Source organism: Leptodactylus fuscus, chromosome 11 (genome assembly GCF_031893055.1).
Source record: "Leptodactylus fuscus isolate aLepFus1 chromosome 11, aLepFus1.hap2, whole genome shotgun sequence".
NCBI lineage: Eukaryota > Metazoa > Chordata > Amphibia > Anura > Leptodactylidae > Leptodactylus > Leptodactylus fuscus.
In genome coordinates this window covers 78720988-78738136 of record NC_134275.1, presented here as the reverse complement: position 1 = coordinate 78738136, position 17149 = coordinate 78720988, and the positions used below count along the sequence as shown (strand labels likewise).

At 45.2% G+C, this 17149-nt stretch overlaps 2 protein-coding genes across 4 annotated transcripts; both read right to left on the bottom strand.

Annotated features, from left to right (window-relative positions):
- Nucleotides 1–2: 2 nt before the first annotated feature.
- Nucleotides 3–1379, bottom strand: LOC142185528 (gastrula zinc finger protein XlCGF66.1-like). Its single transcript, XM_075260955.1, has 4 exons — nucleotides 1323–1379; nucleotides 1043–1231; nucleotides 853–976; nucleotides 3–64 (listed from the first exon to the last, which is right to left on the bottom strand). Exons 1-4 carry the CDS (start codon nucleotides 1377–1379, stop codon nucleotides 3–5), a joined length of 432 nt encoding a protein of 143 aa, XP_075117056.1.
- A 5719-nt stretch (nucleotides 1380–7098) lies between these two features.
- LOC142184439 (uncharacterized) lies at nucleotides 7099–17149 on the bottom strand. Of its 3 annotated transcripts, none has more exons than XM_075259307.1 (8): nucleotides 17127–17149; nucleotides 11393–11502; nucleotides 11111–11299; nucleotides 10542–10662; nucleotides 10388–10435; nucleotides 10212–10288; nucleotides 10023–10131; nucleotides 7099–9655 (listed from the first exon to the last, which is right to left on the bottom strand). In XM_075259307.1, the coding sequence occupies exons 2-8, from the start codon at nucleotides 11447–11449 to the stop codon at nucleotides 8055–8057; spliced, it is 2202 nt and encodes a 733-aa protein (XP_075115408.1). In that variant the 5' UTR covers nucleotides 11450–11502; nucleotides 17127–17149; the 3' UTR covers nucleotides 7099–8054. The 3 variants fall into 3 exon arrangements, with proteins under 3 accessions (XP_075115408.1, XP_075115407.1, XP_075115409.1); XM_075259306.1 differs by lacking the exon at nucleotides 17127–17149 and adding an exon at nucleotides 14581–14617; XM_075259308.1 differs by lacking the exons at nucleotides 10388–10435; nucleotides 17127–17149 and adding an exon at nucleotides 14581–14617.

The window sequence follows — 17149 nt, the reverse complement described above, 5'->3', positions numbered from 1 at the left end:
GTCTATTGGAGATGAAGACAGGGATGTTTATTCATAGACACAATACAGAGGGCAGACATTTTGACTGTAAGGTCAACACAAAAATAAGACATGTATCAAGCTGATTGAGTTTTTGTCAAGCAAGATTTTTTTTTTTTCCTGCCTACATATCGGCTCGTTCACATCTGCGCCCGATCTCCGTCTTTCGGGTTTCTGTCTTCTGCAGACAGAAGATGGAAACCCGACAGACAGTGTCCGGCCGTGAGCACCCGTCAGCGTTTTGTGCTCTCCGTGGCGAAACCGTTTTCTTTAAACTGGACACAAAGTCCTGCATGTCCGATTTTGTGTCTGGTTACAAAAAAACGCTCACGGGCGCTCACGGCCGGACACTTTCCAAACCCTTTGAAATGAATGGGTTTGAAAGATGCCGGCAGGTTTCTGTCTCTTGCCCAGTTTCGGGCAGGAAACGGAAACCTGCATATCGGAGCCCGGGAGGCAGATGTGAGCCTATGAGAGATATGCGGTGTGCCTTCAGCCAAGAATCTATATACTACGGCCATATTGTGCCCATATAGTATGGTGGAAGTCTTCAGAATCCAACCCAGTTCCACAGATTTTCATTTCTAACCTAGGTCTGTCAGATGTCTGGGTGTCGGACTACTGGAACCTCCATCGGCTGGGGCAGTCATCTCCATCAGTCCCCTGTCAATCAATGGAGTCTTGGCTACATGTATGCACCAGAGATCTACTCACATGGACTATACAAGGCAGCTTGCAGTCTCCTGTTCTGATTCCTGGAGGTCCTAGCCATCAGACTTTTTATAGAAAGTAAAAGACAGGGACAAGTCACAGTCAATGAGAATCTCCTCTTACCCTGTGGTGTGATGGACTGGTGGTCCTCCATCATGATGTCCTTATACAGATCCTTGTGTTCCTCTAAATACTCCCACTCCTCCATGGAGAAATGGACAGTGACGTCCTGATACCTTATCGGGACCTGATGGGCACAATGATACTGTCATCATCCCAACACGTTACCATATAATGTCCCAGCAGCGCTCACCTCTCTGGTCAACATCTGTAGGATCTTCCTGGTGAGCTCCAGGATCTTCTGCTTATTAGGTCTCAGATCTATCAGTGATTCAGGTGGAGGCTCCATGATACGGCTTTGGCTCTTGCTCCATCTTGGTGACACTTTGAGATCTGCGCTGGTTGTCAGATACTCATCAGGTTTCTTCACTACCATGTAGTCCTATGTATGGAGAGACACACTGATCAATATCATCTCTCCGGCCAGGTCTGGTCTTATAGTTGAGAGTCAGGTCATTCCCAAATGTCCTCACCTCTCCAGTCAGCAGGTAGATGATCTCCAGGCTGAGCTCCAATATCTCCTCCGCCATGGTGTAGGACAGGTAGTTGCAATGGACAATTATCCAGATGGAACACCTGGAGAGGAAACACATGGAACAATACTAAAACCTATGAGTAACAGGAGAGAGCGCACCGTTACTGATGGGAATGAAGAGGATTTGGAATTTGACTTGTTGGAGACTTTGGTAGCGTCTGACCAAGATACACCATCACTGTCCTATCAAGAGTGGATCTGGCAGACGATATTATATACGAGGGCCGTCTACGTGGTAAGAGGTACTCAGCCGATATAAGACAGTGAGGGAAAACAAGCTGGAGGTGTCGATCCTCCCAAAAATAAAAAAAAAACTAAGAGTAATGGCGGGCCGGACGCTGGGTGGACAAGGAAACACATTGTACATGGTATTGCACAAGTTATGGAAACCTGACCACCATCAGAGGAACCCAGGTGAGCAAGGTGGTCAGTTCCATAGACGCAGGTCCCAGAGGTGGCATCACCCCGATCACCTGTGGATATGCCAAGAATATCTGCTATGGACAACCCCTTTAAGACTGCACAAGAGACAATCGGCTTTAACCTTGTGGGTGCTGCAGACTGCGTGCAACTAAATTCAGGGACTTCGCTATAGCGGGTGCAAAGATAGCAGTCACTTTTAGGGCCTTGACCTTGAAGGGCCCCGAATGTCCCTCTGACAGGTCTTCTAAATACTCTCTAGGCAAGTCAGGTCTGAACAGGCTCAAGTGGTGAAGTCATTTTACACCAAAGCCAGTTCTCTTCACATTAACACTTCTCCTCATTCCCAGGATACCCACAGGGGCAACAAGATGAGGATCGAAATAATGAAATCATATAGAAGCGGGTGCAGATCTCAAAATGATATATAAATATAGAGGGGGCATTCCTACCATAATTAGACAGCATTCAGCATACCTGAATACAATGCAACAAATCAGTGTATACTGACACACGTGAATGAGATTGTGCTAGATACCATAAATGTGATAGCACCAGCCAAACACTAAGTAAGTGGGCTCTGTATGTACCTCCCGGATAGTACCAGACCTGTCTGCCCCCACGTCGCCCTCCTAGAGGAAACATTGGACCATTGCAGCCAATGAAAGTCTAATGTATATGCCAGCTTTACAGGGATCAGTATAGGATTGTATAATGACTAGCCGTACATACAGGTTAGGGCTATACAGCAACTTTGGTCGAGATCACACCCTGCAACCCCTCCACCAATGTACATGAATGGAGTTGCATTTTAACCATGAAGAAGTTCTGGCTTCTAGTTCTTTTTGCAGCTGCCAAATTTTCAGGGTCAAATCTGAGTCCATCCACTTACATTAGTGATGTAGTTTCAGGATATATATATATATGTAGTCCTAGCCTTGGTGCACTTATAGTACCTAGTATCCATTCTTATTCAGGTGTGTCAGTATACACTGATCTATTGCATTCTATTCAGGTGCGGAATACTTCCTAATTAACATTCATTTACACTACATTGTTATTTTCATCGCTACAGTGTGTATTGTCTCCTTTGTAGTGAATGGCTGCCATGTTGTCCCCGGCAGTGCCTCCTAGCCTCGGAGACCAGCAGGGAAAGGGTTACAGGCCTGAAGCCATTGCAGGGAGGAAACAAATACAGAGCAGCAGATGCAGGAGCAACAACAGCCGGGTAATAGGAGGAGCCCTGGGCAACCACATTAAGGGAGAGCACTGACCTTATCGGCCCACGTGCCATCGACCTGGTGGAACTTACACCTAGATCTATAAAATAAGCCATAAATGGGTCTGTCTGGAGATTGAGGCCCCAAAAGTGTAAGAGAGGGGCCACACTGCACACGCCTCTCCATGCACTTCTCTGGGAGATCCCAGGTGGGCTGTTTTTTGGAAGTCCTAGAAGTCAATGGAGACATTTGTCCATGCACGGCCCCTCTCCACTCACTTGTGTCTGATTCTCGAGGTTCACATGGATCCCACTTCTTGGACCCTAAATACCTTTAATGACCTCCTTAGGAGTGGCCATCCACTGTAGGTCTTAGAAGAGCTCTGTCCACTTAAAGGGGATGTCCAGGGTGGATTTCTATACTTTCCCGGGTTCTAGTGGAGCAATTTGGCAGCCAGTTTCGATCCATTGACCCAAAATCAGAACCAGCCCAAAATCCTGTGGTTTATCCATAATAGAACCTGCACGAAGAAAGTATAAAACCCTCCCTGGACAACCCCTTTAAGCAGTGACAACTGCACAGTAATGCAGTCAATGACTTTTCGGAGGTGGTCACCCGTACCCGTTGCTTGGTGGCCACCTCGTGAAGCAACATATTATTGTATTTACCTGGACGGCCGGTAAGAACTGATGTGACATAAACTGACCAGGTGACATCACAGGACTTGAAGGGGGGGGAGGTAAAGGATCTTTGATGATGTCACAGTCATGTGACCAGACAGAGGGAGGAGTTAAAATTTGGAGGGAAGAATCTTACCAATGAATTGGAGCTCCTAACAGCAGAGCCCCGCCCCCTGGTGACATAACAGTGACATCATCAAAGCTCACAGGCGTGGAAATATAAATAGACAGTATATGTGTAAGGCTTAGATCACACCTGGCTGACCGATTGGGAATTGTGTCCCCCATCCCTGTACTGTGACATCACTGTGTGTATTATCCTGTACTGTGACATCACTGTGTGTATTATCCTGTACTGTGACATCACTGTGTGTATTATCCTGTACTGTGACATCACTGTGTGTATTATCCCTGTACTGTGACATCACTGTGTGTATTATCCTGTACTGTGACATCACTGTGTGTATTATTCTGTACTGTGACATCACTGTGTGTATTATCCTGTACTGTGACATCACTGTGTGTATTATTCCTGTACTGTGACATCACTGTGTGTATTATCTCTGTACTGTGACATCACTGTGTGTATTATCTCTGTACTGTGACATCACTGTGTGTATTATCCTGTACTGTGACATCACTGTGTGTATTATCCTGTACTGTGACATCACTGTGTGTATTATCTCTGTACTATGACATCACTGTGTTGAGATCTGCGGGTCATTCAGAGCCAAAACAAGGTCTACAACTTTTGGAACCTCCTGAATTACCTGTGTGATAAGTTTGGTGCAGATTGGTGTGTCCCAACCGTCCCAGATACTGCTGGATAGTCCTGATTTTTCTCGGCTGTCCCGGGCAGTTGTCATCTTGTCCTTCTTGCTCTGCTGTATTATGTTGAGTCTTCTCCCCGGCTCCCGCCATGTGACTTGAGAATAGAACAGAATACACACCAGCCAGAAGGGAGAGGGTGCCGCTGTTTACATGGGACTGCATGGTGGAGGAGGCCGCTGTCAAAGACCTCAACCTGGGATGGCCCTCTGCAAATGTCAAGTTATGACAAAAGTGGGAGTGGCCTTTAGAGGGTGTGGTCTAATGACCGTTTCGTATATACAGACCCCATAGAATAATATTAGTCATAAGATTATTTGGTTCATTAAAATAAAAAATTTCGCCATTTAGTGATGACATTAAATATGTTTTGGCGATGCTGAAAATATATATACGTCTGTGTGAGTGAGTGTGTGTGTATATATATATATATACTGTATATATACGTCTGTGTGTGTATATTCTGTATATATATACGTCTGTGTGTGTGAGTGTGTATATGTATATACTGTATATATACGTCTGTGTGTGTATATTCTGTATATATATACGTCTGTGTGTGTGTATATGTATATACTGTATATATACGTCTGTGTGTGTGTATATGTATATACTGTATATATACGTCTGTGTGTGTATATTCTGTATATATATACGTCTGTGTGTGTGTATATGTATATACTGTATATATACGTCTGTGTGTGTGTGTATATATATACTGTATATATACGTCTGTGTGTGTATATTCTGTATATATATACGTCTGTGTGTGTGTATATGTATATACTGTATATATACGTCTGTGTGTGTATATTCTGTATATATATACGTCTGTGTGTGTGAGTGTGTATATGTATATACTGTATATATACGTCTGTGTGTGTATATTCTGTATATATATACGTCTGTGTGTGTGAGTGTGTATATGTATATACTGTATATATACGTCTGTGTGTGTGTATATATAGATAGATATATATATATATATATATAATCTTTTAATAACAATGAAATGACTTCAGCCGTATTTGGCTTCTTTTGTCTCGAGATGTTTCTCCTCGCACCCAGCTTTTCCTTTCCCTGTATGATGTCTGGAAGAATCTCTCTGTATACCTCAATACATTGTAGGCCTAGAATATATACCCGGGTGTCGGAGACTCCGCCATAGTGTTCGTCCAAACGTCCTGAATATCCGGCTCTTTCAGTTTTAAAGTACGGACACCCATTATAGTTAGTCTGACTCAGTAAGTGACCGCTGTATTGGGCTCGGTATGTGCCTGACCTCCGACGGATAAGGACAACGGAAAGGACAATGCTAGTGTGAACCTAGACAGAATGCACCTAAAAATCAGTGTGAACATACACAACTACTGGTGCTATACTACTACATAAACATTGCTGTATTATCCACGGCAACCAATAGGAATTCAGCTTCTTCACAGCAGGTCTGAAAATGAAAGCAGCGATCAGATCGGTCGCTATGGGAACAAAGACAGTTCTGTTCTAGAATCTTCAGAAATCTGGCCCATAGTACTTCAAGGGATTCTACCATTAAACTACCTTTTTTTCTAATGAACACGTCGGAATAGCCTTGAGAAAGGCTATTCGTCTCCTACCTTTAGACGTGGTCTCCGCCGCGCCGTTCCGTAGAAATACCGGTTTTAACCGGGATGTAAATGAGCTCTCCGCAGCAATGAGGGCGGGCCCCAGCGCTGAAACACCGATGAGCGCATCCCCATTGCTGCCCAGAGCTCTTTCCTGCGGCGCCTCCTTCTTCTGTAGCAACTCCGCCTCTTCTGGCTTCTCTTGCTCTTGTAGTTCGATACAGGAGCATAGAGAGGTCACCCCAAAATGGCCGCCCGCCAGCTTCTGTATTGAACTGCAAGAGCGGCTACCCAAAAATGGCCACCGGCAGGCTCCTGTATTGAACTGCAAGAGCGGCTACCCAAAAATGGCCGCCGGCCATTTTTGGGTAGCCGCTCTTGCAGTTCAATACAGGAGCAGGCCGGCGGCCATTTTGGGGTGGCCTCTCTATGCTCCTCTATAGAACTACAAGAGCAAGAGAAGCCAGAAGAGGCGGAGTTGCTGCAGAAGAAGGAGGCGGCGCAGGAAAGAGCTCTGGGCAGCAATGGGGATGCGCTCATCGGCCTTTCAGCGCCGGGGCCCGCCCTCATTGTTGTGGAGAGCTCATTTGCATACCGGTTAAAACCGGTATTTCTATGGAACGGCACGGCGGAGACCACGTCTAAAGGTAGGAGACGAATAGCCTTTCTTAAGGCTATTCCGACGTGGTACTTAGAAAAAAAAGTCGTGTAATGGTAGAATCCCTTTAAAGGGATTATTGGGGCTTCATGTTTTTTATAGCCTATCCTCAAGATAGGGTAGGGGGCCGACCTCTGACCCTGGGCCGATTCGCTATACGGAGACGCCTCCAGCTCCCATTGACGGGCTCACAAGTCTCTATACACCTGAGCGGCCCCCATAGCTCGCACTGTAAGAGTCAAAGCTCTATAAGGAAGGACACGGACACTTTTTTTTTGAGAAATACTGAATATTTATTGGCGTAACACTATTGATTTTTCTAAAATAATGTCTTTAAAGGAACGTGTCACCAGAAAATCACTTTTTCTGACTGTAAATTTTTTTCTTCTATTTTCTGTGCCTGCTATCGGGGCATTTAGTGATCTATGTTACAGAAGTCTCGGACAGCGACAGCGGACACATAAAATTGCGTTGACTCACTGAGGTCTGTAGGGAAGGAGATAAACCGTGACATCCTCTATTGTCAGTACTGGAAGTAGCGATGGCTCAGCGGTGTTATCTATAGAGGTGTTATCTGCTATTGTAATACTGCTTGTAATGTAAATGAGGTGATTGCTGCAAAGAAAACCCCTGGCAAGTGCCTGTCTAGTCCTAGACTTAGAGGTCGGAGTGAAAAACTGCAAGATTTAGTTCATTTTCTTGTTGATGACAGATGGTGACATGGAAGACTTTTCAAAAATTCATAAAAACTTGACCTGGCGACACATTCCCTTTAAGAATAAAAGGTACAGGAAGAATAACATAAAACATAGACTGACCCTTTTAGTGAGGGACATTTTGGGGGTTATGGCTTTAGATACGGTTATGCTTTTTTGCCTGAATGAATGTTCGATGTTTTTGAAGTCTATAGAGTCCAAGAACACAGATGGGGATGGAGGCCCGGCCGTCCTGTTTTCTCCTGTAATTCTTTGTCGCTTTGTCTTTTTTAAACAATGTACGTCTCAGATGAAAGCTTTATTCACACAGTCATATGAAGAGTCCATGAGAGGACCGTATGCCAAAATCGGATCGAAGTCTGCATTAGACAAAAAGTTAGCTGAAGCTTGCAGGACTGGCCGGCTATCTACTGCGAATGATGGCTCCCAAATTCCCTCCGGCAAATAATATCAGGCAAAATAAGGACTAATAGGATTTTAACACCTTATCGGAGACAACCTGCCCCCAAAGCCATGTGGGAGCAGCTCACTCCCCTCTCCCCACTCAGAACACTTGCACACTCGACTGAACCTGGGTGTGATTCCTCTGATGTACAATAAGCGCCTGCTTCTGGCTAAATTGCTTCCCACATTCCGAACATGGGTACGGCTTCTCCTTTGTGTGAATTCTCCAATGGACAACCAGAGCTTGTTTCTGGTTAAAGCGCCTCCCGCATTCTGTACACGAATAAGGCTTCTCCCCCGTGTGAGTTCTCTGGTGTTCAATGAGACTTCGTTTCCGGGTAAAGCATTTCCCACAGTCTGTACAGGAATATGGTTTCTCTCCTGTGTGGCTTCTCTTATGTGCCGTGAGATCTGATCGCTGGGTAAAACATCTCCCACATTCTGAGCACGAATATGGCCGCTCCCCCGTGTGGATTCTTTTGTGTATATAAAGATTGTTTCTTAATCTAAAGCATTTCCCACAATCTGTACAGGAGAACGGTTTCTCGCCGGTATGAATCCTTTCATGTTCTACAAGATGTTGTTTATTTCTAAAGTGCTTCCCACAGTCTGAACATGGGAATGGCTTCTCTCCCGAGTGGATTCTCTGGTGTCTCAGAAGATCTGTTTTCCGGTTGAAAGATTTTCCACACAGCAAACAAGGAAACAATTTCTCCTCTGTGTGAACCTTCTGATGTTCATCAAGGTTGGTCTTAATCGTGAAACATTTCCCACATTCGGAGCATGAATATGGCTTCTCCCCCGTGTGAGTTCTCTGATGTGCAACGAGAGCTTGTTTCTGGATAAAACTTCGCCCACATTCGGAACACGAGTATGGCTTCTCCCCGGTGTGGATCCTCTGATGTCGAGCGAGATCTCTTTTTCGGTTAAAACATTTATCACACGTTGAACATGAATATGGCCTCTCTCCTGTGTGAATTCGCTCATGGATAATCAGATCTGTTTTTAGGATAAAACTTCTCTCACATACTGAACACTGGAATGGTCTTTCCCCCGTGTGTGTTTTTTGATGGGCAAAAAGATTGGATTTTATTGCAAAACATTTCCCACATTCGGGACATGAAAATGGCTTCTCTCCGGTGTGAACCCTATGATGTTCGACCAGATGTTGCCTATTCGTGAAACATTTTCCGCACACTGAGCAGGAATGTGGCTTCTCTCCGGTATGGATTCTCAAGTGTCTGATAAGACCCGACTTCTGATTAAAGCTTTTCCCACACACCGAACACAAAAATGGAATCTTATCTGAGTGAATTTTTTGATGTTCACAAAGATTCGATTTCCAGGTGAAACTTTTCCCACAGTCCTGACATGAATACGGCCGCTCTCCCGTGTGGACACTCTGGTGTTCCAGAAGATTTGTCTTATTTGTGAAACTTTTTTCGCATTCTTGACATGAAAATCGACTCTCACTTCTCAGACTTTGCCCACCATAACTGGACTCCTGCTTAGCAGTTTGTGATTGATCGGATGAAGGTCCTTCGAGAGTAGCGGGATCAGATGTGTCCCCACCGCTAGCGATGACTAAAGATGGATTCGAGGTACTGAGGGCTTTTCCAAACATATTATGTTTAGCATAGAGTTCTGCCACACGATCAGAAGAAGAAGGCAGAGGACTGGGCCGGAGACTCGATCGGAGATCTGTGGGAATGAAAATAAATCGTTTTCCATTGTTTTTCTAAAAACAGGGTAATTCCACATGGTTATTCTATTCCTCTTGTGCGAGACGTTGCAGCTTTAGGATGCTTTGATACGTCACATTTTTCTGTTCGGATTAGGCTACGTTCACATCAGCTTCTGTTGTTCTGCTCCATTATAAATGCAGGACAACAGAAGCCAAAAAGATGACGGACACCAACGGAGCCCAATAGATCCCACTGTCTATAATGGAGCCCATTTGGCTTCCATTGCATCGTGGAACCTGCCCAGAATCCCATGGTTCATCCACAATAGGATCCAGAGGAAGTAAGTACTGAAAGCCTTTCTACCCCGTGTGGTTATTACTCACCTGTACTGCTATCAGTCGGCGTCTCCTCCTCATTACTAAGGAGACCACTCTTATAATACTCCTCGTCTCCCTCGGTGTTTTCAACTTTGACAATAACAAGGTCACCAACCTATAAAAAAAAATGCACCAGATGAAATCCAGTATGACGTAGTGAAGTCTCCTTTAAGTTCTTCCATCTGATTCCTCTACCTGATTGTCTTCAGGATGGTCCAAGTCATGAAGAGGACTGGAACAAGAGTCTCGTGTGTTACTTCTACTGGATCCCTCTGTAAAGAAGCACACGGATACAGTGGTGGGGATCGTGGGCGCATCAAGATGGCTTTCAGAAGTGCTCACCATTGCAGTTATAGAGAGTCTCCTCTTACCCTGTGGTGTGGGGGACTGGTCAGGTGTATCACTCTTACTGGATCCACCTATAAGACGCACACATAGGCAGGGAACCCATATGTGACTATCATGTGAGGACTATATAGGAGAATCTATAACTCTCCTTTCTAGCCAATGAGAATCTCCTCTTACCCTGTGGTGTGAGGGCCTCGTCCTTATTCACCATGGCGTCCTTGTATTGATTCTCGTGCCCTTCTGACTCTTCCCCGGAGGGACAGACCGCGGCATCCTGATCCTGACACCTAACAGGGACCTGAAAAACACAATGGAATGGTCATTGTCCAGACACAATAGGGAAGAGGTATCATCTCCGTTACACTAGTTGTCACTTGAAACAAAAATTGTCTTTAGGTTGCATTTGCCATTAGTTTTGGGCCCACTAGATAAAACGATTCTGGGGTCCACCTTCCAACAATCCCTAGGAAAAATAGACCATAGTAGCCTTCAAATTGGTGTTTCTTCTGCTGCACCATTACTGTGTAAGAGCCTGGGCCTACTGGAGGACCCTCTGGTCTAGTCCAACACGACTTGCCACTTTCTGAAAAGAGGCATGGCATGCAACCACTTGGACATCTCAGACACGGACACCCGTTGGATACTCAGAATTTATCACGAGTCATAAATTAGGGGCAAATATCAAGACCAGCTCGAAAAACACCGTCTTGATAAATCCCACTATTATCTCTTCATGCAACACTCACCTCTTCAGTCAACAGTTCAGTGATCTTATCCATGATCTCCAGGATCTTCTCCTCATTACCTCGAGGATCTATCAGTGATTTAGGTGGAGGCTTTATGGTGGCGCTTTGGCGCTTACTCCTTCCTGGTGACATTTGGGGATCTGTGTTGGTTGTCACATCCTTACCAGGTTTCTTCACTACCATGTAGTCCTATGTATGGAGAGACGCAATGATCAATATCATAGGCCAGAGCCTTTATTAATACAGAGAAGAGTCACAGGATTCATTCCCAGAAGTCCTCACCTCTCCGGTCAGCAGGTAGATGATCTCCAGGGTGAGCTCTAATATCTCCTCCGCCATGGTGTAGGTTGTCAGAAAATGAATGATCTTATAACATGAGCAGGATGGGACGTCTGGAGAGGAAAAAGGGACAGATACTAAAATCCATGAGAAGGGGCCTCTAGTATGGAAGCTACAAAGCAATAACGAGGAAGACTAATGAAAATGTCTCGGAACAGTTTTAACTTCATCCCCCCTCCACCACCATGTTGGACCATTAGTGCGATACGTTTGGGTTTGCATTATGGCCAAACATCTCCACTTTGGTCTCATCTCGCTAAAAGGACAGTATTCCGGAAGTCTTGTGGTTTGTTCAGATACAACTTTGCAAACTTAAGCCATGCGGCCATGTTCTTAATAGAAAGAAGAGGCTTTCTCCTGACACCCCTTCTGCCATCATACTTGTTCAGTCTTATTCTAACTGTCTTGGACTTGAACATGTAACACGCTATGACTGGAGAGTCCTAGATATAACTCTTGGGTTACTTGCAATTCTGCTGAACATTGCACGGTCCGATCTTGGGGTGAATTTGTTCCCTGGGAAAAATTGTCAACTGTGTTGAATATTTTCCATTTGTGAATAATCTTTCTCACTGTAGAATGATGGACATCAAACTGTTTGGAAATGGTCTTATGACCCTTCCCAAATCGATAGTCAGAAACAATGGCTTCTATAAGATCATGACTGATATCTTTCCTCTATGGCATTGTGTTAAAACACACCAATATGCTCCAGACTAGCAAACTGCCAAAACTTCTACTTTTATAGAGGTTTGCTGCTGATCAATCAATAAAATCAGGACATTTCATTAGCAGATACTTGCCCTCTAATATTCTATAGAAGCAGTAAGGGTTTATATAATATTTCACACTCTGCTTCTGCATTTTGGCATAGTTTTTGTTAAATATATAATGTGCTAATGTCCATCCGTCTGAGGCTTTGTATACAGAATTTTACAATGTTATAAAGACCAGATGATATATATATAATTTTTTACTATGTCGTGATCTGTAAAACCGTAGAATTAAAAAAGGGTGTACTCTGTTTTTCTCATGACTGTCACTAGGATCTGCCATCAATGTAGTCGCCTGCCTTTGTCAGCATGATTATCTGTATGTGTCCCAGAGCAGAAAGGGTTAAATATCCAGGATCTGCGTTTTCCCTGGCGATATTCAAGACATACATGTACATCAGGCTGAGGGCAAGGGATCTTATATTGTACGTTGTGATGTGATTTGCACCGGTTTTATAACCTCACTCCACTGCAGCTATTTTTCAGTATTTGTTTTTGACTCCCCAATTTCCAAACCCTATAACTTTTTTACATTTCTGTTCACAGAGGGATTACTATTTGCTGTAAAAATTGTTTTTCACAATGGTACCCTTTAATATTCTTTACCATGTACCAGTGGCAGATCCAGGCTTTGCGGGGTCCTGGGCACTTGACTGTGGCAGGGCCCTACTTACTGGGGGGTAAAAATAAAATCCTAGAACAGAATATGTTCAACTTACCGAACGTGCACGGTGGTCGGGCATTCAGGGTCTGACGTCATCTTCAGCCACGCCTCCTCTTCCAGCGATGTCTTCGGGTTCCGTCTAACTAGCGAACTGACATTGATAAAAAATGGTGCAGGTGCATGCGCAGTAGCGTCCTGCTTCTACTACTGCTACATGCGCCATTTTTTTTATCAATGTCGGTTCGCGAGTTAGACGGGACCAGAGGATATCGCTGGAAGAGGAGGCGTGGCTGAAGATGACGTCAGACCCTGAATGCCCGCCCACCATGCACATTCGGTAAGTTGAACATATTCTGTTTTAGGGTTTTATTTTAAAACGGGAGGGGGGGTAGTTTAATATAACATTTACGGTGCCTGAATAGCCTTTATAAAGCGTATTCACGCATATGTGGGGCTCTAGCAGCATGATTTTGCTGATAGAGCCCCTTTAAGGGCCTCATGGTTCTAACCGACCAACCCAACCTGCGTTTTGTTAGATCCGGGCTGCGGGGCCCTCGCCTGGCCCTGGACTCGCCCCTGCGATGTACTGGGAAGTTGGGAAAAAAAATCAGAATGGGGCGGAACTGGAGAAAAATTACATCTGTACAAGATTCTTCGGGGCTTTGCTTTCACAATGCCCACAATCAAAGTTAAGTTTGATCACAGGCATTGGCTCCGGGTCTCGACTGTACGATACTATTACGGCACACTAGCTTTTACCCGCGACTTCGTCTGCGGTGATTTGAGAATTGGGCGGACACAGACGTGTGAAACTGTAAAAGTGCTTTAAAAAGTTTGGTGGGCTACAGACAATGTGATGTGTTGTATTGTGTATGTGTGAGTCTATAGCTGGGGCTAGGAGTCCTGCTTTTGTGAGTCTCCTGCTAGGATAGTGGAAAGCTATATGTAAATGTGAGTGAGTAGAGTGAGGGCTACTCCTGAGGTGACAGTAAGGAGTGTGCAGGCAGGTTAAAGCAGGAAATGCCAGGCAGTGTGTGTGAGTCTATAGCTGGGGCTAGGAGTCCTGCTTTTGTGAGTCTCCTGCTAGGAAGCCATGTTGTTTAGTGGCACCAAAAGTAGCCTGTGACTCAATCCTGAGGGAGAACTATGTTTGTGGAAAATTGCACGCAAATCCGTCCAGGCGTTTTAGCGTGATTGAGGAACAAACATCCAAACTCACAAACATCCAAACACACAAACTTTCACACTTATAATATTAGTAGGATGTCAGGAAGGGGTTAAAAAAAAGCCAAGATTTGTGACAGAAGTGGATTCCTGATTTCCTAAAGGCGAATTTTGCACCAGATTTACGATGTAATTGCACCTTTTTAGTAAATTTGGTTCGTGGAGTGCTGAAGCTTAAAAACACAATGGAAAAAAAGGCGAAAAATTTATGCAAATATTAAACGACCTCCATTGTACATCGATGTATCGCTAGATAGATCGGTAATAGATACGTATCTGGAGATCGCCGTGGTGCCCATAGCAACCAATCAAAACCCATTTCATCAAAGCAAGTCAGAAGATAAAAGCAGCCATGAAATTGGCTGGTCGGCGACTAGATTTAGAGGCATCGCTCCCAATACAAGTATGTAACCCCTTAGACGTCTGTATCACACACACAAATCACATGACAAAGAACACGAAACACTGACCGGGAACATGCCAGGAGACTCCACAGCAGGACCTGCGATGACGTCACTGCCATGAGATCATGTGAGGGCGGAGCCTAGGTCAGCAGGCACAAAGGCTGCAACGTAGGAGGGGGAGGAGCTCCTCCCTCTGGTCACGTGACAGTGACATCATCAAAGGTCCTCAATGCACTAAAAATCAGTGTAAGATAATAAGATAAGATAAGATAATCCTGTAATAGTCCCACCAAGGGTAAATTCAGTGTGTTACAGCGGCCTGGATAATACCGTAATATATTACAACGAAGACGCGTACAAGCTCATAGGCCTTAGCCATTACTAGCCATAGAAGCCACAGTTGTTTAGGAAACCCTTTGGCGAGAAGAGGCCAGAGAATTAGAGATGAGCAAACACTGTTTGGAACAGCCAATCCAAACAGCACGCTCCCATAGAAATGAATGGAAGCACCTGGCACGTACACTTTGCCGGCAGCCGGTCGCTTAACCCCCCCGCGTGCCGGCCGCTTCCATTCATCTGTATTAGAGATCCATTTCCTGCTACACTGCACCAAATACTCAGCTGTGAGGGCCGTCTACTACCAAAGACTCTCTGCCCACATCCCAGGCTTCATATCTGCAGACGAGAAGAGGAAACTCTACATCCTACTGGGAGAAGAAGAGGCCACTGTGGAGATCGCTGCCCAATACGTGTCCAGCTGTCACCAAACAAGAGGAAGATGAGACTCCACGGACTGTTATACACCAAACCCCCCCCCCCACACATAGCGGTCACCAACTAAGAGACTGCACAGACTAAACAGCGTAAAGCAAACCCTAACCCTATGCTCATCTTCAATAAAAACACCACACACGGAAGTTAAACTCAAATAATTTGGTGGACGGGGTCGGCCACAGCTCTTTATTGATAACAACCTCTTAAACGGATATCAGTAAACGTAAAGCGGTATCTCTATATATATATATATTACCATCATATATATATAAATTAGCATATACCTAAGTAGGCGTGGCGTGGTATGCCAGCCGTGAGACTCCCCACGAGCATGTCACCTCCACTCCCATATACACAATAAACCGCCAAGGAGGAGGCCAGTGTTTACACTGGGCTCCGACCCCCCCCAAAAGAAACAGAGCTTGCTCGACCCCGTCTTGAAGGCCTGACAAGAAAATATCTAATCCCATGTCGTTTAGGTGCACGCCATCAGATCGCATCAATCTACGATTGTCGCCTTCCAGCTGCCTGTGGCGTACGACTACCCATCCCTTTGAACGAACGAAGCGCGATAGCCGGGCATTAACTGTTCTACGCGCCTTTTCAACAGCCGCAGCATCCCTGGCACCCTGCCATGTCACTCGGGAAATCATTTCTGACCAAACTAGGATGACCTCTGAAAAATAACTAGCAATCCTCTCCAAATCTGCCCTCATTAGAGTAATAAGTTCAGCAACTCTCATAACGCAAAGATCGTTCCCTCCCGTATGAATTACAAGAATCACAGGAGGAGGAGCTACTTGACCTATGGAAATGGCTTCCGGCAAGACCTGACACCACTTCAAACCGCGGATTCCTCTCCATTCGACGTCCATTTCACGAAAACCAAGGGACTTCCCCCCGGGTCTGACTTCAGCCCTATGAGCCGCCCAAAAAACGTAACTGTGACCTAGAAAACAAATGTGAGGCCTCCGAAGACCTGTAAAGGGAAGGGAAAAATCACAACAGTTAAACCATCAATTCCGGATGAACATACCCAGCGTAGCAAGAAGACCTCCACCTGCCTATCCTCTGGACAGATTCGACCGACAAACCTGCTCTAGACGCCTCAGTGGCAGCTCCGATTCTAAAAGAGTGGGTACCATACTCGCTAGGATCAGCGCCCAGAAAAGACAAAGATTTGTTAAAGACAGACCGAAACTGAAAAGAAGTCACAGGAAAGCCGGACTCGTGTACCAGAAAGGAAGAACCCTGAGCCCTCCGGGACAAGTAGTCACTAACAGACCGTACAGGACATACATCGCCGTCGACCCTCTGTAAATGGATCCATGCTCCCTTACCTAAAGAATCCGTCTTAGATCTCCTGATACGGATACGAAGCGAGTCATTACAAAGAAGGACGTCCTCAAAAAGAAGCCCACCCGGGCGAGACCTAGAAGACGGGACCAGCTCACCTAAACGAAGGGCCCCGAAAAAGGCCAAAGAAAAACAGGCTCCAAAAACTAAGGACTCATAACTAGAAGAACATATGCTTGGCAGAGCAGAGACAAGACGGCATAACAAAGCATACGACACCAGACGACGTGAATCCTTACAGACTACTTCCCTACGCCAACCCTTAAGGGCCTGACGCAGAACAAAGGACTGAAACAAATTGCCCCAACCCCTAAGTTGAAAATGGAAATTTAAACCAGAAATACGGCAGGATGCTACCGCAGCTGAAACACCCGAGTCACGTAAAACAGACAAATAACGGTACACAACTTTCCACCTATCCTCCACAGAGACATCCACTCGCTCAAGATCGACACAGTCACACCATTCTCTCCACGCCTTACCATAACCAGCCCATGCAGCCGGA

Coding starts and splice junctions, on each gene's coding strand:
- LOC142185528 (XM_075260955.1), bottom strand. CDS start 1,379: ATGGCGGAGGAGATATTGGAGCTCAGCCTGGAGATCATCTACCTGCTG. Junction 1,232..1,322: donor TCTACCTGCTGACTGGAGAG/GTGAGGACATTT, acceptor CTCCATACATAG/GACTACATGGTAGTGAAGAA. Junction 977..1,042: donor TACAGATGTTGACCAGAGAG/GTGAGCGCTGCT, acceptor TGTGCCCATCAG/GTCCCGATAAGGTATCAGGA.
- LOC142184439 (XM_075259307.1), bottom strand. CDS start 11,449: ATGGCGGAGGAGATATTAGAGCTCACCCTGGAGATCATCTACCTGCTG. Junction 10,663..11,110: donor CTGAACTGTTGACTGAAGAG/GTGAGTGTTGCA, acceptor TGTGTTTTTCAG/GTCCCTGTTAGGTGTCAGGA. Junction 10,289..10,387: donor CCAGTCCCCCACACCACAGG/GTAAGAGGAGAC, acceptor GCTTCTTTACAG/AGGGATCCAGTAGAAGTAAC.